The 25470-nt window shown below is 46.8% G+C and overlaps 1 protein-coding gene across 1 annotated transcript in view; it reads left to right on the top strand.

Moving 5' to 3' along the window:
- The window catches only part of GAB1 (GRB2 associated binding protein 1), a 120466-nt gene extending 101161 nt beyond the window's left edge, over positions 1-19305 (top strand). The window contains exons 7-10 of the mRNA XM_056119099.1: positions 9554-9647; positions 10450-10573; positions 15631-15753; positions 18462-19305. Of these exons, the coding sequence (XP_055975074.1) occupies positions 9554-9647; positions 10450-10573; positions 15631-15753; positions 18462-18620 (500 nt within the window). The 3' untranslated portion in view covers positions 18621-19305. The remainder of the gene's footprint in view (positions 1-9553; positions 9648-10449; positions 10574-15630; positions 15754-18461) is intronic.
- Positions 19306-25470: the final 6165 nt, after the last annotated feature.

The following is a 25470-nucleotide window of genomic DNA, read 5'->3' as shown; positions in this document are numbered from 1 at the left end:
GCCGTCCAGCTGACACCACGGACCCAAATTCCTGGGTGTTTTTTTTCACCTCCTTCCGTGGCTGTCCTTGTTGCCATCACCAGGTCGTGCTGCCCTGGGCCTCCGGCATCTGGCTGTGTCCTGGGCTTGTGCAGGACGGGAACATGGGGATTGTTTAACACTTTGCACACGTGCTCGCCAGGAGGGGCGCTGTGTGAGTGCCCATCCTTGCTCTGCCTGCTGTGGGGTGCACTCCCGGTCACAGTGCTCACATGTGTCTCTTTTTTTTTTCTTCTTTTTCTTTTTGGGTCATACCCGGCGATGCTCTGGGGTTACTTCCTGGCTCTGCACTCAGGAATTACTCCTGGTGATGCTCAGGGGACCATATGGGATGCTGAGAATCGAACCCGGGTCGGCTGCGTGCAAGGCAAACGCCCTACCCGCTGTGCTACCGCTCCAGCCCCATCATGTGTGTCTCTTGAGCCTCAGTCCTCCCGGGGGCAGGAGCCTATAGTTGTGCTCCACCCCACGCGTCTGGCGGCAGAGTGACCTGGAGGTGGGTGGGGTGGGAACCCCCTTAGGAAGGACCGACTGGGAGCTGCAGGTTACTTACGGGATAACTTCCTTTTCCCCTTTGTCCTCGTTCGCCGTAAAAATCTATTTTCGACCTCATTAGTCACCTTCTGTGTGAAAATAAATAAAGACACGAAAGTATGTCTGGACATGTAGAGACAAAGGATGAGCTCATGGCTTGCGGAGGGATTAAGTTACAGGTGCTGTGAATTCTGGGGAAGCTGAAATGAGCCTGTCAGCGGGGACCTGCCACTTTCCCTATTTCTCCTGTCGTCTGTGGGTGTGGGCAGCAGATCTTGACTTTCTGGAGGGGCAGGAGTGACCACCAGGTCCTGCTCTGGGTGAGGGTCACTTTTGGAGGCCCTATAATGCCAGGGATTGATCCCCAGCCTCTTGTTTGCAGAGCATGTGCTGCAGCCCTCTAAGCCCATCCCCGAGCCCAGCTCCCTGTTTTTCAGGGCCCCCCCAAATGCAGTCGTCTCCTCTCTCAAGGTCCCACCTTGGTGACTCCTGGCTCCTGCACTCAGCGATTACTCCTAGCGATGCTCGGGGGACCGTATGGGATGCTGGGAATCGAACCCGGGTCGGCCGCATGCAAGGCAAACGCCCTACCCGCTGTGCTATTGCTCCAGCCCCATCCCTGAGCCTTTGAGTCTTGTCCTTCCCCGCCTCCCGCTTCGTCTCGCCTGGCCTCGGTCCCTGCAACACGCAGAGTGAGAATTCCTGATTCTGTGCGTCGTTCATGGAATTCCACACGGTCGGCGTCATGCAGCTGTGAGAAGAATGACTCTGTGTTATCCGAGGCCTTACCATCAGGATGGTAGACTTTTCCATCGGTGTGGCAGTTTGGGTTCGGTGGCTGTCTGGGGGCTTCCTCCTGCCTCTGTGCCCCAGGATGACTGATGGAGTGAGGGGAAACCGAACCCCGACTGTCTCTCTGACCCCCAGCAGTTCAGGTTTCAAGTCAAGTTTCTGGAGGTAGTGTGGGGAGGCAGGGAAAGTCCCAAGCCGTGGGATTTCCTGCCAGCGAGGACAGGGTACCTGAGGGTGCTGGTGATCAAGGCAGAGTCAGCCTCACGGATGGACCTTGATGGCCCGTATGATCTCGTGGGTCGCTGTTGTGATGACTTTCAGTATCAGAACTCATTGTACCCTCGATCATCATACATGGCTTTTGTTTCTGTGTCATACGATCCCATGGATATACTCCATACTGCGTGTGTTACATGCATGTATGATCACACCTTCCCAGGCAGTGTTAGTGCTCTGTGCCCCGGTTTGCGAGAGATCTTTGTCCTAGTTCTCTACACCAACCAGCAGTGATTCTGATCTTAGAACAAAGTAGGTTTGTGGTGGCTTCTGGAAATTGTGTTCTGCTTTTGAAAATGAACTGCAGTGTTGGCAGACAGTCCAGGGCACAGTGATCAGAAAGGTCATGGTTTGTTTGGTTTCTTGCTTAGCTACACAGTGAGCTGAGAACATGAGAATGAAATGCCCTCATGGTTCTTGGCAGAATCAGACGTTTTAGCAAGACAAAGTAAAGGGGACCATGATCATAGAAACTAAGGAAAGTATTTTAGATCTTCTTTCGTGCTATTTGACTTTTTCAATAAACACAGAGTATTTTAGATCTTCTTTCGTGCTATTTGACTTTTTCAATAAACACAGAGTATTTTAGCTCTTCTTTCGTGCTATTTGACTTTTTCAATAAACACAGTATAAGAATGGAAGCAAGCAGACCTGAGAGATGGTAGAGACAGTCAGACACTTGCTAGCACACAGCCAATTCCTGAAACCTCCTATGGTCCCCCAAGCACTTCCAGGAGTGATCCTGAGCCTGAAGCCAGGGATACGACCTGAACACTGCCAGGTGTGGTCCCAAAACAAAAGGAATGTAAGCATGAGAAAATATGTAACATGACATATTTTCAAAAAGAAAAGTACACTGTAAGGCCCCAAACAAAGTTGATGTTTAACAACTTCAACTGTAGATCAGATATCTTCCTCAGTGCCGAAATTCTCATTAAGCTTCACAGCGAATGAGACTGCAAGTTTGTGATGTCCCATAAGAGGCCCCCCGTCTGTTACTCTGGCATCTCTTACTAACTGAACCTTTCCTGCTAAACAAACCTAGTTCTAGCAAATATGACTTGACTAGTTTAAAAACTCAGTAGAACCAAGATTCTGTAATTGCCATCTTTGGTCACGCCTGCTGTAAATGAGTGACATTGCGCTCTTGTTTAAAACCCCAGTTAGAGACACAGATGCTCTCCTGTGTGGTACAGATGAGTTGCTCAAATTCTTCCCCATACCTGAAGCTGCAGAAGCCTTGAGAGGTCCCAGTCACTTTTGCTTTCACACATCACCCAGTTGTGGACAGTTTATTTTCCACCCACACTCTTTCTGTCCCTCTAATAATTTATTTTGAAACAAGTTGCCGATGGATCAATAGGGGGAAAGCCTAATTTCCACTCTGTGTTATATATGAAGTTTGACACCGTTGACAGTTTGTAATTGATGGTTTGTGTTGGCCTCACCTATGCTGCTGTACGTTTGGATGGAAAAGTCACTAGACAAAGGATGGGAAGTTTCTAGAAGGGGCCCATTGTGGCCCCTGGTAGATTCATTCGTTCACCCACCTGCCATATTTGACCACGGCGCTTCCCTTGGCCTCTTCTGCACCCCACCCGTCTCCTGGTAACGGGAGGAGCAACTGTGGCAGCCGCAGACGCCGCCTTTCTGTTTGGTTCTGTTTGGCTTTGTCCGTTCCTGGCATTCGGCAGCAGTTCTGGCTTTCCGTTATTGTCGTGATTTGAAAACGTTGCCCAGGGTTGCTGCGGCTGGTGTTTTCCTCCCATTCGTTTGGTTCAAGTGTGGATCCGGTGTGGATCTTCATTCCACGGTGGAGAGCCATCTGAACACATCCTCCAAAGAAGATGTTCAAGTCTGGTTTAAAAAAAAAAAAACGACATGCTTCTAGCTTCTAGCCAAAACTAATTCTTGAGTGCAGAGCCAGGAATAACCCCTGAGCATCACTGGGTGTGACCCAAAATGCCCCCTGACCCATCCCCCCAAAAGACATGCATTATTTCTTTTTTCCTTTTTTTTTTCTTTTTGGGTCACAAAGGGGTTGCTCCTGGCTCTTCACTCAGGAATTACTCCTGGCGGTGCTTGGGGGATCATATGGGATGCTGGGAATCGAACATGGGTTGGCCATGTGCAAGGCAAATGCCCTACCTGCTGTACTATCACTCCAGCCCCGATTCCTTTTATTATTATTATTATTATTAATTATTATTATTTTGAAGTAAAATGGTCTTACTTTAGAAGTGTAAGGGAGATGAGCGGGAACCCCGTCAAGTGAAAGAAAGGCATAGCACTCCTCGGGCTGGGGTGCATGTGCCCAGACACTGCCCTCTCTGGCCATCAGACCAGATTCCAGCACTACTAGAGCGCCAACCCCAAGGCTGGGCCTTGGGTCTCCAAACACCAGGAAGCAAAGTGGCTTCTGGAAGGAGCACCCTACCCGGTGCAAGTGACAGAGAGGAAGCATTCTCCCATTGTTAGCGTGGCTGAGGTAGGGCCTGGGCACCATTAATGTGTCTCTGAGGACCATCGGGAGGCAGGACACCAAAGGCTTTGCCGCTGGCCGATGGATGTGGCGGGTACCAAGTCGTCTCCGAGGAGCTGAGATTCCCTTCCAAGTCCTCCAGTAAAGGGACCCAGGTAGATGTTGGGGTGAGCCGGAGGGTTGGGGTGGGGGGTGGATAATCTCTTTCAGGGAGCGTTTTCCTCGGTGTTCCGAATCCCAGGTCCTCCAGCCCTGTTGGAGCTACAGAGGCTTTGCCTGCCCTTGCCTCTCCCCTGCTCCCACCACTCGGGGACTTGCAGCAATCCTCAGCATTTCTCCCCCCCCCCCCCCTTTTAAGTTGAAGTGCAGATTTCAGGGGCAGCTGTCATGTGTGTGAAATGATCTGCCCATGGGGCTGGAGCGATAGCACAGCGGGGAGGGCATTTGCCTTGCATGCAGCTGACCTGGGTTCGATCCCCAGCATCCCATATGGTCCTCTGAGCACTGCCAGGAGTGATTCCTGAGTGCATGAGCCAGGAGTGAGCCCTGAGCATTGCTGGGTGTGGCCCAAAAAGAAAAAAAATGGGGGCATCTCTTGTGTCTGGGCACATGGACTGTTGAGGGACTTGCAGATAGAGATCAGTCAGCTATGTCCTAAACAAACGGGACCAGTGAAGCGCAGCTTTTAAGAGGAAGGGAGGGGCCGGAGAAGGAAGTTTGGACCTCTGTGCCTTGCGTTCAGCTAACCCCTGGTTCCGTCCCCAATATTGCCTGCAGATCCCTTTTCCCCACCCCCCAAGTTCCAGGGCTCACACTCCTCTTGAGCACAGAGCCAGGAGTAATCCCTGAGCTCTTCCTGCTGTGAATCCCAGACCCAGACAATAATAAGATGAAAATGAGTAACTAGGAAGTGGGGGTCATCAGACATGCAGATTTTCAAAAGAGCTTTTGGGTGAAGGAAACAACAAATGATTCTATTGTCATTTATATAGTGACCTTGGGCTGGAGCAACAGCACAGCAGGTAGGCCAACCCAGGTTCATTCCTCCCCCCTGCCCTTCTCAGAGAGCCCTGGAGAGCCCGGCAAGCTACCGAGAGTATCTTGCCCACAAGGCAGAGCCTGGCAAGCTCCCTGTGGCGTATTCGATATGCCGAACACAGTAACAACAAGTTTCACAATGGAGACGTTACTGGTGCCCGCTCGAGCAAATCGATGAACAATGGGAGGACAGTGCTGCGTGCTACAGTGCAGTGCTGTAGTGACCTTGACAGAAGGTGAGAATTTGTCGTCTAAACTTTCTCCCAGCTCCTGCCCTGGCTGTGGTGTTGGAAGGAGGACAGGAGGGTGAGCGACATGTCGCTCTTCCTGGGAGTACCATCCCTGAGCACAGATCGCAGAGTGAGCCCTGAGCACAGCTGGGGTGTTCCAAAAGTGAAGAAGAAGAAGAAGAAGAAGAGGGAGGGGGAGGAGGACAGTAACTTCAAGGGAAAGGGAGAAACGCTCACAGCTGGTGGCTGAGAAACAGTTGACCTTGATTGTTGGACCACAAGCAGGATCAGATGCTGAGGGCATGAAACTGAATAGTGCAGAGTGACCACAGGAAGAGGCCCACCAAGGAAAAGGCCCCCAGGAAGCCCACGAACTCCAGAAAGTAGGTCTTTGAGGAGAGTGGGGGATGCATTAAGAGAGACGGTGAACACCACACGCCAGAGAAACAAGCGGCTAGTGCAGTGTGGTGGGCGTAGCATGTCCGTCCTGGTTCCTCTGCCACTGACCTCCAAGGCTCTCCTGCAGAGCTGGAGAGTGTGTTCTGTTGGAGGAGGTGGTGGGAATCTCTGGGTTGCACCCATGGCACTTACTCCTGGCTGTGCTCAGTGATCACCTCCGGGGGGGCCCAGGAAACAGTATTCGGAAAGAATAGGATCCAGGTCACTGTGGTCAAGGCAGATGCCCTAACCCCTGTTTCATCCCCTCACTCTGTTTTCAAATATAAATTGTAAAAGCAGTGATTGCTTTCTCCTTTCCTTGGCTAGTAATCCATTTAAACAGTTAGAGTAAATTTACTTCTTACAATATTTATAGCAATGTTATTTTATATGAGCACAGTAAGAGATATATTAAGCCTAAAGTTTGGCTCTTTCTGGGGACATCTTACTACATATCCCAGACCACAGTCCTTAGGCCAGGGTAGTCTTTCCTAAACCCAGCAGGGTCCTTATTCAGTTACTTATTTTTGGGTCACAACAGAGTTTGTTCATGACTGTGCTCTTCATTTATAGTTAAGAATCATGGTGCTTGGCCGGGCCCATGTCCATACCAAGGTAGCTCACGGCTTGCCCTGGGTCCATCAGTCCCTCATCGGGATGCTGCTCTTGGAGTGCTTGGAACTAAGGGCAACTGAGGCTGAAGTCAAGTAAATATGGATGCCAGGGAGCAAATGTTATTTTATTTTTTAATTTTTATTAGTGAAACACCATGAGGTACAGTTGTAGACTTGCAAATTTTTGTGCTTGGGTTTCAGTTATACAGTGATCCAGTACCCATCCCTCCACCAGTGCCCATTCTCCATCGTTTACATTTTTTTTTAAATTTTTGTTAGCGACACACCTTGAGGTATAGTTGTAGACTTACAAATTTTTGTGCTTGGGTTTCAATTGTACAATGATCAAACACCCATCCCTCCACCAGTGCCCATTTTCCACCACCACGGGTCCCAGTATCCCTCCTACCCCTCACCCCCTTATTTTAGAGTCCGTTAACTCTTACCATGTTACATAGCATCGCATCAACTGTCTTCCTGTGTCTGTACAAAAATCCTGTCTTGTCCTGCCCTCCCGTTGTTCATCAATTTTCTCGAGCGGGCCCAGTAACGTCTCCATTGTTTTAAGACTTTGTTGTTACTGTGTTTGGCATATCGAATACGTCACGGGTAGCTTGCCAGGCTTTGCCGTGAGGGCGAGATACTCTCGATAGCTTGCCGGGCTCTGACATTGCTAAATAAACCATACAAAGGACATAAAGGAAGGACGAAAGCAATACAGAATTACTAGTGCCTAATGGAATTGGGTGTGCCTCAGGGGCACTGTTGTGGGTGTGTCTCAGTCGACCTTAAGCTCCCTACAGGAACAGCAAGGACAACCCAGTGTTATCCATCAGTGTTGGGGTGTGGGCCAGTTGTGAGCTGTCCCCTTTGGAAGAGAAATGTGTGAGGGGAGCAGAAGTGTGCATGAGTGACAGTGACAGGGACTCTCCTCGATCCATTCAGTTTTGTAAGACATTGAAGAACCACTCATGTGGTCACGGTCCCCCTCTCTGTGCCCCTGCAGTGCACGGAACAGGGCCCCAGAGCGCCCCACTCCCTAACACCGGCTCATGACAGCCGCACCCGGCTCCCTGCACCTCCTAAGGCATGACGAGCCGCCAGGCACCTTCTCCAGAGACCCATGTCCATGCTTTGAAAATGCAGCATGTCCGCTTGAAGCTGTCGCTTTATCTCCCCCATCAAAGCATAACCTGACATTAAAGAGCGTCTTCTTTTTACCAATTAGGTCAGAGTCCTAAAATTTTAAGACCCAAACCCCATGGTTTAGAGCGAACTGATTCACAAACCGTAGGGGACTTTACTGCAAGAAGAAAGGGTATGTACGTGAGCACTGCATGTCGGATGGGGCCTTGGGGATTTATTTGGTGATTTTCTTTTTTTTTTTTTTTTTGGGCCCCCTTTAAAAAAGAAAAAAAAAAAGCAAGAAGTGCCTTCTCCTTTATACTTTCTCCATCCTTCTGCGATGCTGTTGTAAATAAAGCTTCCCAGCACGCCATTTCTGAAAGTGAATGCTTCCCATAATACACGGTAGTGCTCCCTGCTATGCCATTAACAGCAGCATGTTAAATATTTGATAATAATGCAATATTCCGTCTTGTCTTTTTTCATTATTATTTTAACCGTGCAGAATTGCTTGTGAGTTCCTGTTGGCTCCTGTATTTATGTATAATGTATGTGTTCTGTTCCCAGACAGAGAGTAGGGTCATGCTCGTGGATTAATTGTTTTATCCCGTTATGTAGAATTTGGCAACTAACTACTCTTAGGCTTTGGGGTTCTGAAAGGCCAAAGAGTTAAAGAAATAACTCGGTCAGCAGAATATTCTGTGGCAGGTCCATTCTTAAGTGTATCGCTAAGCAGAAGTATTTTCACTGGAACTAAAATCAATCAATATAGTCTTTTAAAAAGTCAGGTTTTTAAAAATCTGAGCTGACAAAAATAGTTAGAAGCCTCAGTGCATATACTTAGTCCTTTTAAATGACCACCTTTTTCTAGTTTGCAGGTAATTTTGTTCTAGTTGGTTACAATTACATACATGCAAACGCTGAACAGAAAGAAACCTGGGAAGTTGAGTATTTTTTATTAGAGTAAATGAAATATAACTGAAATATGTATCTACTATGTTTCTGTAGTCTTAAATATAATTAATATTAACTGATGTTATTATTGTTTTACTTCACTTGCTCATTTTATGAATTTCTAGGGAGGTGGAGGGAGTTTGTTTTAACTTCTAAGAAAAGAACTGAGAACTCTGATATGTACCAACATACTGTAAATTCATAAAAGATCACTTGAGGCTGAAAAAGAGCAAACCTTAGCTATTTATATTTACTTATGTTTGTGATGCTGGGGTTCTAACCTAAAGCCTCAAACATGAAAAATAAGTGCTATGCCACGGAGCCATGCCCCCTGCCTGAAAAAAAGCATTTTAATACACTTAAATTTGGTAAAGGGTATTTTTAGCCAGATGAAGCCAAACAGTTAAATATTTGCTTAATTGTGGCCTTTTCTCAGGGCAAAGTTTGAGTCTTAAGATAAAATTATTGTTTGGTTTTGTACTGTGCATGAGTTAATTTAAAAGATTTTTTTTCTTTTTGCTTTGGGTTTTAGCAGACTTATGTATTTGAAACTTTTATGCATCATTTTTCATGTGTAGTTGTTTAAGTAATTTAGTGTTGAAGAATACGTATCTTTTACCACAGATTAAATCTCCCTGTTGAAGGACAAAATTAGTGAAACTGTAATAGTGAAAAGTGGACATCAATTCTATGGGAATTGGATGGCATTATTTACTTAGGTACACCATAAAATATCTGCTTCAATTAAGTGGCATGTCATAATAGGAGCTTTTTAGACTTGGAGTCCATGATCTTGAAATGTCTGATGTAACTTTTGCCACTAATTATTTTAGTTGTGTAATCTTGGGCAGATCCCATAAGACCATGAAGCTGATTTTATGTGTGAAACTCGATGCTCTTAGGTACAATCTGGCGATGAGAGAGAGAGACAGACAGGCAGACAGGCAGATAGACAGACAGAGTAACACAGAGAGAGAGTTGTTGTTTTTCAAATTTCTTTACACTAAATTGTCCTTTTCTCTCTTTTTCAGCTAAGCCAGCACCCTTAGAAATAAAACCTTTTCCAGAGTGGGAGGAATTACAAGCTCCAGTTCGATCTCCCATCACGAGGAGTTTTGCTCGAGAGTAAGTCTGGGATTAACATATGACTTTATTATTCATTATGATAGAAGAGACCTAGCACAGTGGCTGCAATGCTGTGATGTCCTGGGGTTCACATGATGACAGGGAGCAAACCCATTCAAGTGCATGCATGACCCTGTATTGTCTTCCCATTCCTCCTGCAATTTTATTGATTTATTTTTTTAATTTTGTGTGTCTGTGTGTTTGGGCCACACCTGGAGGTTACTTCTGGGTCAGCTTGGGGATCACTCCTAGCAGTGCTCTGGAGACCATATGGGACGAGCCTGGGTCAGCTATTGCTCTGGCCCCCTTGATTTCTTTTCTAAATGCAGAAATTCTCAACAACCATCTTGCCTGCCTGCCTGCCTTCCCCCCGCCCCCCTTTCTTCTCTTCCTTTCTTCCTTTTTGGGTCATACCTGGAGATGCTCAGGGCTTACTCCTGGCTGTGCACTCAGGAATCACTCCTGGCAATGCTCGGGGGATCATATGGGATGCTGGGGAAGGAACCCGGGTCGACCTCACGTAAGGCAAACACCCTCCCTGCTGTGCTATCGCTCCGGCCCAGTCTTTCATTCTAAGTCAGTCTTTGCTCTTAACCCACTCAGTCCCCAGCAGCGTTTTCTGAGTCTTGTCCACAAGATGATTTGTTGGCCCCACATGAACTTGCCCAAACGACTGTCCCCTGGCTGGCCCTGGCATGTGCTCCGAGATGGCGGCTATCACCCCAAGCCCAGGCTTCGTGCAGCGGTGCAGTTCCCTGGGGGTCATGCCAATGGCCATCCGTGACACCACTCCCTCTCTCAGCTCCTCCAGGTTCCCTCTGTCCCCCCGGCCGGACTCCGTGCACAGCACCACCTCCAGCAGCGACTCGCACGACAGCGAGGAGAACTACGTCCCCATGAACCCGAACCTGTCCGGTGAGGACGCGGTAGGTGAAGCCTTGTGTCTCTCGGCCCAGCCGCCCTCAGCCGGCACCCAACCCCACCCTTGATCCTGGCCAGCCCCTCTCTCTGTGCTTAAGGGACAAGGATAGAAAATACTCTCTCAGTTGCTTTATTCATTTATTTTAGTGTATTTTATTTATTTTTTTGCTGGGTGGTGAGGGCGGCGGGCACACCTGGTGATGCTCAGGGCTTATTCCTGGCTCCGTGCCCAGGAATTATTCCTGGCAGTGCTCAGGGACCATATGGGATGCTAGGGAGCAAACTCGGATAGGCTGTGTGAGAGGAAAGAGCCCTCCCCACTGTACTATCTGTTGCACTGGCCCTTGGTTGCTTTTTATTTTATTTATTTATTATTTTTGCTTTTGGGGTCACACCCGGTAATGCACAGGGGTTACTCCTGGCTCTGCACTCAGAAATTACTCCTGATGGTGCTCAGGGGACCGTATGGGGTGCTGGGATACGAACCTGGGTTGGCCTCATGCAAAGCAAATACCCTACCCACTGTACTGTCGCTCCAGCCCCATCAGTTGCTCTTTAGAAATAAGAGCCTAAGACCTAAGGTCAGTAGAATGTCAGAGTATTCTGTCAAGGTCTATAAGATACACATCATGTCGTTAGTTCAAGATAGAAGCGTTTTCCCATGGACATCACGATTTTCTTGTTTGGATGGACCCGCAACCTGCAGTCAGTGTTCAGGGGCTGTTCCTGACTCTGTGCTCAGGAGTGACCCCTGGCGGTGCCCAGGGACCATACCCAGTGTCCGAGATGGAACCAGGGCTGGCTTCCTTCCAAGTAAGCGCCTTGGCCCACCTGCTACCCCGCACTTAGACACAAACACCCTCTCTTGGTCACCCAGTCACATTGTCTCTTATTTAACACTTATTTTTTTTTATTATTTTTTATCATTTTTTTAATTAGTGAAACACCATGAGGTACAGTTATAGACTTATAAATTTTTGTGCTTGGGTTTCAGTTATACAATGATCAAGTACCCATCCCTCCACCAGTGCCCATCCTCCCCCACCACGGGTCCCAGCATCCCTCCCACCCCCCATCCACCCCCCCCCGTCCCCCCCCACCGTCCCACCCTGCCGCTGTAACAGGGCATTCCCCCCTATTCTCTCTCTCTTCTTTTGGGTATTGTGCTCTGCAAGAGAGGCATTGAGTAGCAGTCATGTTTGGTCCACAGACCACTTTCAGCATGTCTCTCCCACCCTGGGAGGGTCTTCACAGCACCCTTTATTTGATGTTAACACTTATTTTTAAGAGGAAGACTTTGTTTTTGTAACTCTTCGGGAAAATTCTATCGACTGAGAGTGTTTTGTTATGTTCGTGGTTCTGCGGGTTTGGGGAGGGCGGTGGTAGGGCCTCTCCCTTGTGCAAGGCACTTGCTGGGGCCACATTTTCAGCCACCAGGGAGCATTCGTTGTGCAGTTCTCCTGACCACACTGTTCCTTCCTTGGGGCGGATGGATCTGGAGGGGAGGAGACAGACACACCCTTCAACACCCGTCAGTGACATGCCCTTGGATGCAGCTTCCAGGCCAACTTATTTATTTATTTTTCCAATTATCTAGATCACCACATGGCAAAAGAATTCTCAAAAAAACAGTAACAACAACAACAACAAAAAAACACTTCTGGTGTTGAAGAACGCAAACCAGTTTAAGTTAATTTGCCCTCTCTCCAGTCTGCTTTCATTGTTGCACGGGGATTGGTTGTGTACTAGAGAAACGTATTGGTCAGGACTCAGACCACCTTTGGGTACCAGAAGTCACTGGCCGTGGTTGGAGATGGGTATTTCTTTGTCAGGGGAAAACTCAGAGCTGATCCGGAGTCACCCGGGTGCTCCCACCTTCCCGGCTCCCCACCTTGGCCTTCTCCTGGGCAGCTGACTCCACCAACAGGCCACATTCCTCTCTATAGGACTGCCCTGAAGAAGGTTCCAGAAACTGCCCCTTACAGACCATTCACCAGAACTTGGAATGTGGCCAGTTCCAACTTCGCTCTTAGAACACAGACCCACCAGGGCCTAAAGAGCATGTCTGTGTTCTGAGGAACAGGAGGGTGGACCAAGAGCCCCCACGGTGTGGGAAAGGCCAGCGGGGAGCGGGGGACACTGCACAGAGTCATGAAGGATAGGCAGTGTCTAACCCCCCAAGTCCAGACTTTGACCTTTTCACTTGGGGGCCTTCCACCATGTCCACCGCCCTGGTCTTGGGTCAGTCTGTCCCATTATCCCCTCCTCTGGTCATTTTTGTTCCCTCCCCAGTTGGTCATTGCTTTGTCTTACCTGCTTCTATATCTTCCTTCGTCTTTGTCTTATCTCTTATTTTGTTCACTGATTTTCTTTTTCTGTTTATTTATCTATTTATTTATTGAATCACTGTGTGATGCAGTTGCAAAACCTTCATGTTTGAGTTTTAGTCATACAACGATCAAACACCCATCACTCCACCAGCGCACATTCTCCACCACCAATGTCCCCAGTATCCCCCCCACTTCCCAATCCTCCCCCTGCCTCCATGGTAGACAGTTTCCCCCATACTCTCTCTCTACTCTTGGGCATTATGGTTTGCAATACAGGTACTGAGAGGCCATCACACTTGGTCCTTTATCTACTTTCAGCACACACCTCCCATCCTGAGCGACCCCTCCAACTTAGTGACCCCTTCTTTATTCCAGCTGCCTTCTCCCCCAGCTCATGAGGCAGGCTTCCTAGGAATATTCCTAGGAGCAATATTCCTATCCCTAGCGATAGCACAGCCGTAGGGCATTCGCCTTACAAGCGGCCAACGTGGCCGACCCGAGTTCAATTCCTCCGCCCCTCTCGGAGAGCCCGGCAAGCTACCGAGAGTATTTGATATGCCAGACACAGTAACAACAAAGTCTCCAATGGAGACGTTACTGGGCCCACTCGAGCAAATCGACGATCAACGGGAGGGCCTTTACCTTTACCTTTACCTGTCTCTACTGTCCTTGGGTGTTAGCTTCATATTATGTCATTTTATATTGTACAAATGTGTTCACCGATTTTCTATCTTTCTGTTGGACGCCTGGGTAGATGCCCAAAGCCCCTTTTTCTTTGTCCCAGTTTATTTCATTTCATATAATCCCTCCTCTTCGTTCCATTCTGCTGCAAATGATGAAACTCCTTCATCCTTTTGTTTTTTTTCCTCTCTTTTGGTAGCAGAACGAATGGCCTTCCATTGGAGAAATGTATCTCATCTTTATTCACCTGTCTTTCTAAAGGGACTTCCATTGGAATGTGTATTATTTTCCTGGTTTTGTCTTCTGTGTTGAGACCCAAACGTCAGCTTAAATTCTGTCAGTGAATTTGTTAAGTGTCATTAATGAACTCAGATACAGGTTCACAGCACCCGTCTCTTTCAGAAATTCAGTGAAGAAAGGTTGTTGGCAACATGCTGAACTAATTAACTTTTTTTTATATATAATTTGTTAGCATCAAAACACATCTCTGGTATATTCTTTTAATAATACTTTCATTTTTAGTCAATCAACATATGTAGAAATAACATGTTAAATCATTTTGTCTTGGTTTCTGTTTTATTTATTTATTTTTTAAATTTTTATTAGTGAGACACCGTGAAGTACAGTGGTAGACTTACAAATTTTTGTGCTTAACTTTTAAGTGTTGTCAGAGTAATGGATAATCTGGAATCACTGTATTATTTTTTTTTAGTGTAGGAGTACTGCTGTTTATTAGGAATTGCTGTATTGATGCTGAATTCGAATGTAACTGTCAGCAATGCAGGCACTGATTCTTTAGAAGCAAGCCTTTACTCTCAGTCACCTTTGGCTTTTTCACTGTGATGAGTCGTGTTTTATTTGTTTAATTTTCTTTTGTTGTTTTTGGTTTTGGAGGCAGAACTCAGCCGTGCTCAGGGCTGACTCCGGGCTCTGTGCTCAGGGATCACTCCTGGCAGGGGTCGGAGGCCCTGAGCAGCGACGGGGATGGAACTTGGGTCTGGGATGGCCACATGCAAGGCAAGGATCTTCCCTTCTGCATTATCCCTCCAGCCCTGATTTTCATTAACTTAAAATTTTTCCATCTGGGATGCTTAGGTCATCCTTGACCCCAGTGTTTAGAGAGGAGACAGGGAAGGAAAGAAATCGAGTAGGGAAGAAGAGAACAAGAAGAAATGGGTGAGCAAGGCATCAGGGCTTCAGTTACCCCAGTGATGTGTGTGAGGACTAGGGCCATCCAGCCCAAACACAGATTACTCAGAACTGAAAACATGAGATCTAAGTGGCAACCACTGGTGGCACTCGGGAATGTGCCTCTCAGCTGGAGGGGTAGGGGAGGATGATGAGAGAATCTGGGAACATGGGTGGAGGGATTGCTGTTGAATTATTGTGTGCCAAAAACCCAGCTCTCAGTAACTTTGTAAATCATGGCTCTTTAATCACTGCCACTGTCCTCCCATTGTTCATCGATTTGCTCAAGCGGGCCCAGTAACGTCTCCATTGTGAGACTTGTTACTGTGTTTGGCATATCGAATACGTCACAGGTAGCTTGCCAGGCTTTGCCCTGTGGGCAAGATACTTTCAGTAGCTTGCTGGGCTCTCCGAGAGGGGGCTCTTTAATAAAAATATTTAAAAGTTTTGGGGCTGGAGCGATAGCACAGCGGGTAGGGCGTTTGCCTTGCATGCAGCCAACCCGGGTTCGATTCCCAGCATCCCATATGGTCCCCTGAGCACCACCAGGAGTAGCTCCTGAGTGCAGAGCCAGGAGTAACCCCTGTGCATCGCCGAGTGTGACACAAAAAGCAAAAAAAAATAAATAAATAAACATTTAAAAATTTCTGCTCATTATAGTAGGCCAACTCACGGGAGAGCCTTTAATAGATATTCCATGGCACACAGGGTCAGTGATGTCATCAGTAGGTCTCTACCTTTGGGTACCCGGAAGCTTTTTGGGAAGGGTTAGCCTGTTTCCCCCATCCCAAACGGCCACCCTGGGGCCCTTCAGGATGGACATCGGGAGTGTGACGGCCACTTCTCTCCTCTCTTCCCTGCAGAATCTCTTTGGCAGCAATGGCCTTGATGGAGGCAGCAGCCCGATGATCAAGCCCAAAGGAGACAAGCAAGTGGAGTACCTGGACCTCGACCTGGACTCTGGGAAGTCCACACCGCCACGAAAGGTGGGTGAAATCGCCACTACCAGCAGCGGGGTCGCATGCGCTCTAGAGCCAAATTGTTACGTCTCCTTCTGGGGGCGTCGGGGACAGATTGGTTTATCAATGTGTCCAATTTCAAGGAGGTCAAGTCTCATCCTTTGTTGACTGCTGCTAAATCACAAAGTTCACAGAGAGTCAAGAGTCTCCACTCTGGGGCTCTAGCAATAGCACAGTGGGTAGGGCGTTTGCCTTGCACGTGGCCAACCTGGGTTTGACTCCCAGCATCCCATATGGTCCCCCGAGTACCGCCAGGAGTGATTTCTGAGTCCCATATGGTCCCCCGAGTACCGCCAGGAGTGATTTCTGAGTGCAGAGCCAGGAGTAACCCCTGAGCATCGCCGGGTGTGACCCAAAAAGCAAAAAAAAAAAAAAAAAAAGAGTCTCCACTCTCTTTGCTGATGACTTGGAAGCTGGCTCTCCCATGAGCTACTCTGAAGTTCTCTCTCTCTCTCTCTCTCTCTCTCTCTCTCTCTCTCTCTATCTCGTTCTGATTTATATGCTATTGGGTGGGGGTGGGAAAGACTCCCAACAGTGCTTGTGGAGACAGAGGTCACTTTGGCAGCACCTGGTCAGGCACTGGTTGGCAGTTCTGGGGGATGATGCAGTGCCAGGGGTCCTAGGGTGTACTGTGATGGGCATTTGGGAATTAGGCATAACCTTCTACTCATGCAGTTGCCTCAGCCCTTTGGTACCATTTCTGTCCAATATTCCTGATTTTCCTTTTGTTGCACTCCAAAATCAAATCACTATGATTTTGAGCAGAGACCGGGTCAGTTTCACTGACCTTTTGTTTTCATGCCTTCATGAACTTGAGACTTTTCTTCTGTCATTGTTTTTTCTTTCCTCCTGAAATACATTTTGCCCTTCTCCTTGGGGGGCGGGGCACGGGGGGAAGTTCCTGGTGCATTTTTGTGTGTCTCATTTGGGATCCCACATGGCAGTGCTCAGGGGTTACTCTCAGCTCTGATGGGCGTCACTCCCTGCAGTGCCCGGGGGACAAGGCCTGCTGCACTCACTGCAGCCCTGTGAGCTGCCGCCCCAACTCGCCACTGATGGTGCGTCTCTCTCAATGCAGAAAATACTGTCTTGCTCTCTGCTGGCTCTGTGGCTCTTGTGCGGAAGCCAGTCGTCATTCCTTTGTAGGTGATCTGGCTTTTCTCTCCTTTATAATCTTCCTTGTATCTTTGCAGTTTATTTGCAAGTTCGCTACACTATGTGCCTAGTCATCTGGCCAGTTTTCTTCTTATTTATTCTGCTTAGTGAAAGTGGTACTGCCTTTATTTCTGATGCAGGGGGTCTTTTGAGGGAAGTGAGTCACACCCGGCGATGCTCAGGGGTTACTCCTGACTCTGCTTCTTGGGAATCACTTTTGGGGATGCTCGGAGGACCATGGGATTCTGGGAATCGTACCCAGGGTCAGCCCCGTGCAAGGCGGTACTATTGCGCTGGCCCCTCTGGATGCACCTTTGAAAATCAGTTCTGAAGAGGTCCCGATCCGACTCTCCCTGAATCTTCCTTCTAGTCCTTGTATTCTCTCCTTTAAGGTTTCTGATGAGACAGCTGTTAGAACTTCTCCCTCCGCCTTTCTGTGCCTCTTTCCAGTCTTGCCATTTTCTCTCCTCTTTGGGGTGCTCTCTTGGATGAAATTCAGGCGGGTTTTGCATGCCCTTGGGTGACCTTCAGAGCTCGCACGCAGCTCACTCCTTCACGGACCTTCCAAGCCTGTGTGTCTTACTTTCTGTTTTCGTTGCCTTTTGTTTTTATATAGTCTTTTATTTATTTATTTTTTATTTTATAAAGTAGTTCACAATATGATTTAGTCTTTTAAAACTCTGGAATATTTGACAAAATATTGTGACACCAAATTCAGGATCAGATGTCCTTGCAGGCCTGGTGTCCTCCTTCCTGCCAGCACCCTCACTCTGTGGCTTGCTTCCTTGTGTGCTTCTTACCTTTTTAGGACACTTTTTTTTTTTTGGTACTGAACCCAGCAGAACCTCAGCTACACGTGCACCTTGTCCCGGCTTCTGTCGCAGCTCCCCAGGGAAAGGCGGGGTCCCTGGGCTCACGACTTGAAAGGGCTGGAGAGAGAGGGACCACCAGTGGCCCCTGAGGTGCAAAGGCGCCTTCTCTTCCGAGTTGATATGCGTCCTCTCCTCAACTAGAGCCTCCACTTGAATTCTCATCATTTTTTAAGTTCTAGGGAAAAGTGGTGGAAAGTTTGGACAAGACCTTGTTCCGTGAAAGGGACGTTATCTTGTGACCCCATAAACTTTTTTTTTTTTTTAATTTTTGTTAGTGAAGCACCATGAGGTACAGTTGTAGACTTATAAATTTTTGTGCTTGGGTTTCAGTTATACAAGGATCCAGTACCCATCCCTCCATCATTTACAATTTTTTTAAAAAAATTTTTGTTAGTGAAGCACCATGAGGTACTATAGACCAAACGTGATTGTCACTCAATGCCTCTTTTGCAAACCACAACACCCAAAAGGAGAAAGAGACCCCATAAACCTTTAAGACAAGCATGCATGCATGCATGCACGTGTACGTGCACGTGCGTGTGTGTGTGTGTGTGTGTGTGTCTTAGACTTATTTTTTCTAGACTGAATTTTGCCAGGCAACACAACTTACCGTGGATATCCCCCCCACCCTTTTTTTTTTTTTTTTAGCAAAAGAGCAGTGGTTCCGGCAGCAGTGTGGCCGACGAGAGAGTGGATTATGTCGTGGTGGACCAGCAGAAGACATTGGCCCTGAAGAACACCCGGGAAGCCTGGACTGACGGACGGCAGTCCACAGAATCAGAGACGCCCACCAAAAGCGTGAAGTGAAAAGGGCCCGGTTCCATCTGAGTCTGAGCGAGCCCTGGGGTAGGAGACCACCCGGTGTGATGGCAGATGGGCCCGCAGGGGCTGCCTCCAACTCCGCTGACCCGCAGGACCTGTCTGACATCTTCCAACAACTGAGACTGTCCATGGTGCTTCGTGGTATCTGAACAGTTCGTCGCGTGTAAATAACGGGGCGCAGCATCACGGCGCGCCCAGAGCAGCCTTTGTTTCATAGCTAACACACTTTGTAGTATTACTGTATTCATGCACTTTTTGTTTGTTTCCACTTCAAACTTCGGTGTATTCCCAAGTGTCCCTTAACAGCATTCCTGGGGGAGTTCTCTCTCCTCACACTACTCTCTGTAACAACACAAGGTAACTAAGCTACTTTCAGACCAAGAATGTGTTCTTTAAACTACCGTCTAACAATGTTGGGAAGGAGAAGGCCGGGCGCCCCGGATGGCAGGTTGGCTGTCATCCTTAGCTGGACGGAGGCACTGCACCAGAGCCACGGGGCTGAGTGGACAAGATATCCCGGTGTCAGAACCTCCTTCTCTGGCTCCCGTGCATTTAGTTTTACATGGTAGAACTTTGTTAGAGTTTTTATAAGTGACAGTGTTTTTCACTCATCAATGAGTCTGCAGGGTGGGATTTTTTTTCTTTTTTTGCATTTTGAAAAAAACAAAAACGAAAAAACAAAACAGAATCATCACACTTACCAGGTAGGACTCCAGATCACTGGTGGCACGTGGCGATGTGCTTTTGTAATTAACATGTTTTAAACTTTTGCAAAATGTAGATTAGAGAACTAATCAGGTACGTTCCGGGCACGGGTGTGTGGACACTGAGAGAGAAGGCGCTTGAGTTTGTTCCTGTTAGTCCTAACTTTGCTTTCCAGTTTGGAATTAATGCAGCAGCGGACACTCACTGTGTGCTAGAGCATCAATACTGTGATTTTTAATGAGACAGTAACTCAGATGTTTTTTTTTTTTTCCTAAGAATGAGATTCTATCTCGACACCATAGAGTGCCCTCTCTGATTTTTTTTTCAACTTGACTTGATACTCTTCTTCGCCTTCTATTTAAATCCCTATGCAATTAATATTTTATATCTACATTTAAAAGAAAAAATAGTTGTTATATAAGTGATTCTCGTGTAGCATCTGTTGCTTTTCCAGTATAAAAAAAGAAAGAAAAAATTAAGGATTTTGTACTGTGATTTGGACACACTGCCCCAATCTGAGAAGTCTCAGAGCCTTGTTAATAATGTGAAACCTCAGAGTCACAGTTTCTTCCGACCAGATTTCTGAAACCACCAGAAGAATCATCTAATTGGGTCTGACCTGTAACATGACCCTATGACATGGATTATCAGGATCACAAATTATATTTAGTGAGGCTACAGTTCTCTACCTTGGCTTTGCAGCATGAAAATAAGGTATGATTTTTTTTTTAACTCAGTAAAAAAACAATCTCTTACATACTGATTTGAGACTCACAGGCTTTGGAAGGAAGGAATGCCTGCAGTGAGGAGTGGACCCTTCCTGTCAGAGCCGGAGCTGGTCTGAGTGACTGATGTGTCCTGACTCGTGGCCTATGGCCATAATTCTGTGCCTAATTAATATCCAGGGTTTGTTCCCCCAAACCATGAACAACAGCAAAAGATGTTCCTAATAAGACAACTTGTAGATTAGACCTATTTGATGCTTTCAAATGTTTGGTTCTTTTTAAACAAAAACTAAAATCTCAAAATTGGATATCGAGGTGGCTTTTTAAATAAAAATAAAAACTGTTTCAATTTGGTGTACTCACGCTGTTTCATCCTGAAACCACAAAGTGAATCTAAAATCATTCAGATGTGCCTCTACTGTCAAAACAGAATTGATGTGTAGATACTAAATTGTATTACCTGGAGGACGAACCTATTCTAGGATTTAGAACACAGCAATAAACACTATTAATTCAAAAATAGAACTCTTGCTTTAGAAGTTACTTGTCAGAAAGTCTCAGGCATGAATTATCTTGTATAATTTCTCCTTCAACTTTTACAAATTAGTCACCGTTTTCAAAGAATATTATCTGTAGAAATTTTCCCATTATTTAGAAAGCCATTGAATATTGTGTTAACAAGTCAAATTAAAAGACAGTTTCTTATAGAGCTATATTTTCCAAATACTTTTAGCACTAGAATCTTTTAAAATACAATTTTGTGAGCCAGAACAATAGTACAGCAAATCGGGTGTTTGCCTTACATGCATCTTACCTGGGTTCAATCAGCAGCATCCCAAAAGGTCCCCCGAACCTGCCAGGAGTGATTCCTGAGCACAGCCAGGAGTAAGCCCTGAGCACCGCTGGGTGTGGCCCCAACACATAGAGCCTGAAAGTCCATTTTATTTTTCTACATGGATTTTGACTTCACATTTGTGCTAGTTCATTTCTTTATCCTGTGTTACCCGTATGTGATCAGGGAAATTTCAATTTACATACCCTTCTAGGAAGTGCAAATAATAACAGGTCTAAACGTGCATCTTAGGAGATCCTGGAATTTGAGATAGCCAAAGGACATTTCCACAGTTTACACAAAATCAGGGCTGGAGCGATAGCACAGCGGTAGGGCGTTTCCCTTGCACGCAGCCAACATGGCCGACCCGAGTTCGATTCCTCCACCCCTCTCGGAGAGCCCGGCAAGCTACCGAGAGTATCTCGCCTGCACGGCAGGGCCTGGCAAGCTCCCCGTGACGTATTCGATATGCCAGACACAGTAACAACAAAGTCTCCAATGGAGACGTTACTGGGCCCGCTCGAGCAAATCGATGATCAACGGGAGGGTCTTTACACAAAATCAGGTTATCCTAGTTAAAAAAAAAATGTTAGGATATCAACAGTTTCCAGTAGAGATCTGCTACACATTAGAACACGTAGTTTTTGAAGTTTGTGAAATAAACATTAATGAAAACACAGTTTGAATCAATCTTTGTTATACCCCAATTCCCTGCAAGAAACAATGCTTTGGCCAGGTATAAATTGAAATTCAACAGGTTAGCCAGGTAACAGGGAGGAAATTACAAATCTCTTCTTCCCACATTTGATATCCCTTATTCTTAGCAACTGTAACATCATAATCGATTTTTAAATATCAAACATCATTTTACTTTCAAAAGTACAAGGGTGAGTCATTCAAGCTACTTAACCCTCAGGTGTCAATTCGTGAACTATAAAAGATGGTTTTTGTCTCCACCCTAGACATTGTCTGCTTTATTTTTATCAATATAAGCTACTGTGGGCATTTTCGAGAATTCCATGAAGGTACTATGAGTGTATGTGTCTGTTTATATATAAACTGCGCTATATTTAATCACAGATTACATTTGAAATAGGAGAACCTGCTTCATATTTCTGTGTTCAGGGTGGAAGTCATTATTTTGTCTGGACTCTTGTGTTTCCACCTGGAGGTCACAGCCTTTGTATTCAGAAATGTATTTTAACTGGAAATGGAACACTAGTGTTTGTCTTTTTTTTTTGTTCTTTCTATGAGTGGGAAGTTACCTCCTGCTTTCCTTTAGCAAAATCAGTAATTTTTTTAAAAAATTTAAAACATTTTTCATAGCCACTAATCGTAATTCTTGGATGTCCCTGAGTATTTGTAGTGCCTCTTTATTTGCCCCATTCAAAGCATTGGCGTTAGTGTTTTGAATGAACAGCAAGCCTTTAAGTCTTAGAAGCTATGAGGTGTTATGTCCTGGACTCATTTCTATGGTTTGTCCCATTTTCTCAACTATTCAAGCCCTTGTCAGGAATTGAGCAAGGCATTAGCAAGTGCTGTCACTAGCATCCATTATTTGTAAATCTGTATATAATTTAAAATACAACTTGAACCTGACATTCATGTGTCATTGAATATTCTTGACATCAGGGACTTGGCAGCTTCTGGAATTGATTAGTTTTAGTTTTTAGTCCATTCCAAGAAGGGTCTGTATTCCTTCAGCTCAAAATAACTTGCTCTTTGCTTCCAGAGACTTCTCTCTCTTTAGGTTCAAGAGAGTTTCGATGACTGTGTAAGTCCAGGGATGAGCAGAGCTTCCGTTTCTTTTTCAGAAAAAGAGATGGCTTTGGGGCCCGAGCAAAACATGAACATTTCATATGATTTCACCTCCCCTTCACCACCCAGCACCGCCAGGAGTAATTCCTAGGTGTAGAGCCAGGAACAACCCCTGAGCATCGCCAGGTGTACCCAAAAACCAAGACCAAAACGAAACAAAACAAAGCAAAACCCATGGCCTTTGAGTTCTGGTAACCTAAATCCATCATTGAGAATCATCTCAAACTTCAGTAGGGAAGCCTTATGTATGTGTTTACTTCTTCTTTTGTAAAGGTCCAATTGTAGATATTGTCTGCTACCTAATAAAACTTCTCAAACCATTTGGTTTCAACCGTTGGTTGGTTTGGGTCCTGGAGTTGTGAAGCCATTAAGAATGTAGAACTTTGAATTTCCTGCCTTGCCGAGAGGTTTCTGAACCACAAACCCAGTCTGGTCTTGCTTCTGTAGAACCACCCGCATCTTGCAAGTTTTTGCTCCGTCGTGCTCAGCTGGAAGAGTCAACTTCCAAACTGGAAAATCTGCCCATGTGTGTTTGCCTGTTGCTTCTTCAGAGGTCAGCGCTGGCAGGGTTTGGTGGAGTCAAGGGCCAGTTACTGAAGCTTGCAAGCAGCCTTCACCGTCACTGCTTAGAAAATGAGAGCTGGCCTTTTCATATCTACGAATCTCCAACTTCTCCAGTTCCTCTTGAAAACCCAAGAATGACTCTTGAGGCAATCCCTCAGCCACCTCCATTCAGCATTTTGTAGCTCCTGCTCACTTTCCTAAGCATGTTTGGGGAGCATGGGGTTACCTCTGTGGGCATGTTCTCGTCATCTGTCACCTTGTAAGAGGTAAATCCTCCGGGTATTTGCATGTAGTTCTTTGGAGCAAGTCTTTCTTTCTGATAAACACAGTTTTTCTTTCTTTCTTTCTTTCTTTCTTTCTTTCTTTCTTTCTTTTTCTTTTTTTTTTGCTTTTTGGGTCACACCCGGTGATGCACAGGAGTTACTCCTGGCTCTGCACTCAGGAGTTACTCCTGGCGGTGCTCAGGGGACCATATGGGATGCTGGGAATTGAACCCAGGTCGGCCGCATGCAAGGCAAACGCCCTACCCGCTGTGCTATCTCTCCAGCCCCTCACATGTTTTCTTAGTGGAGTTGCATGGAGTGAGTTGTCCATTTTATTAACTACATATTTAGCAGCTGGGTCAGTAGTGGGAGTTATTTTGTGTATTGATTCTGACGAATAACTTCCCTTAGATTTCCTGCATTAGTAGGACCCCAGAACCAGCCACCACCATGCTGAGACCACTCTCCACATGCATGAAGGTACCAGAAGAGGAACAAAGGCATGCGGGTCCCTGGGCTGAGATCCCCAAGCCTGCTCGGATCAGGGCTGAGCATCCTCCACCCAGATCCTCCATCTTCCAGTAGGCAGGGGTCACACCCACCAACTGGCCCCCTGGCGCTGTGTAATCCTGTCAACGACCAAGACCCAGAGACTATAAAACCCAGCTCCTGGAAGCGGGTTACGACATCTTATTTTCTCATTCTTACTTTGGACAATCTGGCAGGCTACCGAATGTTACCTGCCCACACAGCAGAGTCTGGCAACCTCCCCGTGGCGTACCCAACTCTCCTAACCCTGAAAGAGCCTTGAATATGGCACTTTAAAATCTCAGGACTAGGACGAAGGAGACGTTACTGGGGCCTGCTCGAGGCAATTGACGAACAACAGGATGATTGTGATCGTGATCGTAGGACCCCAAAGTAGTATTTTGTTTGGAGTTGCTACTACATGGCTAAAAATATCCTGGGTGCCATGGGATGCACAGAAGTATGTTATCTTTACAAATTAATAAATTGATAACACGATACGGGAGAGGCAACAACCAGAGATGCCTTCTATGAGCTCACAGAGGAAAAGCAAAGTGTCAGAGCAAAGTTTTGCAGAGAAGGAAATTGAGCTAGGCCTGGGATCAAAGGAAGGGGGAAGGTGGACATCTGGAAGGAATACAAGATAAACTTGAATACAATACTACTTGACTACTCCGGGGGCCGGAGTGATAGTGCAGTGGGTAGGGCACTTTCGATGCTTGGAACTGACCAGGATTTGACCCATCAGCATCCCATGTGGTCCTCCGAGCATTCCTGGAGTGATCCCTGAGCACTGAGCCAGGAATAACCCTGAGCATCGATGGGGTGTGGCCCCCAAACCAAACCAAACCCCAAACCTTGCTGCACTGCTACTCTTTTTGTGTGGAGACAAAGGATATTAGGGACCCCCCCCCCCAAAAAAAAGACGTGGATAGTGGAGACGCGAGTGTTGGGTAGTAGATAATACACGTGCAAGTTCTGTAACACCAGCAAACCTATGTGTGACGACTTTGGAAAAGTCCGGCCAAGGGAGTTGGAGCAGCGGGCTGGAGCGAGATGGAGGATGAGGCCCGACTACCTCCCCGCTTCTGCGTCATCCCCTGAGCACAGCCAGGAGTGGCCTTTAGCTCTGCTGGATGTGACCCAAAAAACGTGTCCTCTAGCCTCACAGCGTTGGTGAGAGCTCAGAAGACAGGCCCCACTCCCGGGGGGGTGAGATTCCGACCATCGGGTGGAAGGGTTTGCTTCCCGAGCTTCCGAGGCTGGCATGTTGGCAGGGAATCTGCTTCCCGTCAGGCTGGCCGCCCACCGTGCTACAGATTACCAGGACCAGGGTTTAGTAGTGTGTCCGTGTCCTCCGGAAGCCCACCTGGAAAGCCACGCTGTCATCTCCGCCGGGT

This window comes from Sorex fumeus, unplaced genomic scaffold (assembly GCF_029834395.1).
Source record: "Sorex fumeus unplaced genomic scaffold, SorFum_2.1 ptg000039l, whole genome shotgun sequence".
Classification (NCBI taxonomy): Eukaryota; Metazoa; Chordata; class Mammalia; order Eulipotyphla; family Soricidae; genus Sorex; species Sorex fumeus.
Note: the sequence above shows the minus strand (reverse complement) of the source record. Positions and strands in the feature narration are given on the sequence as shown.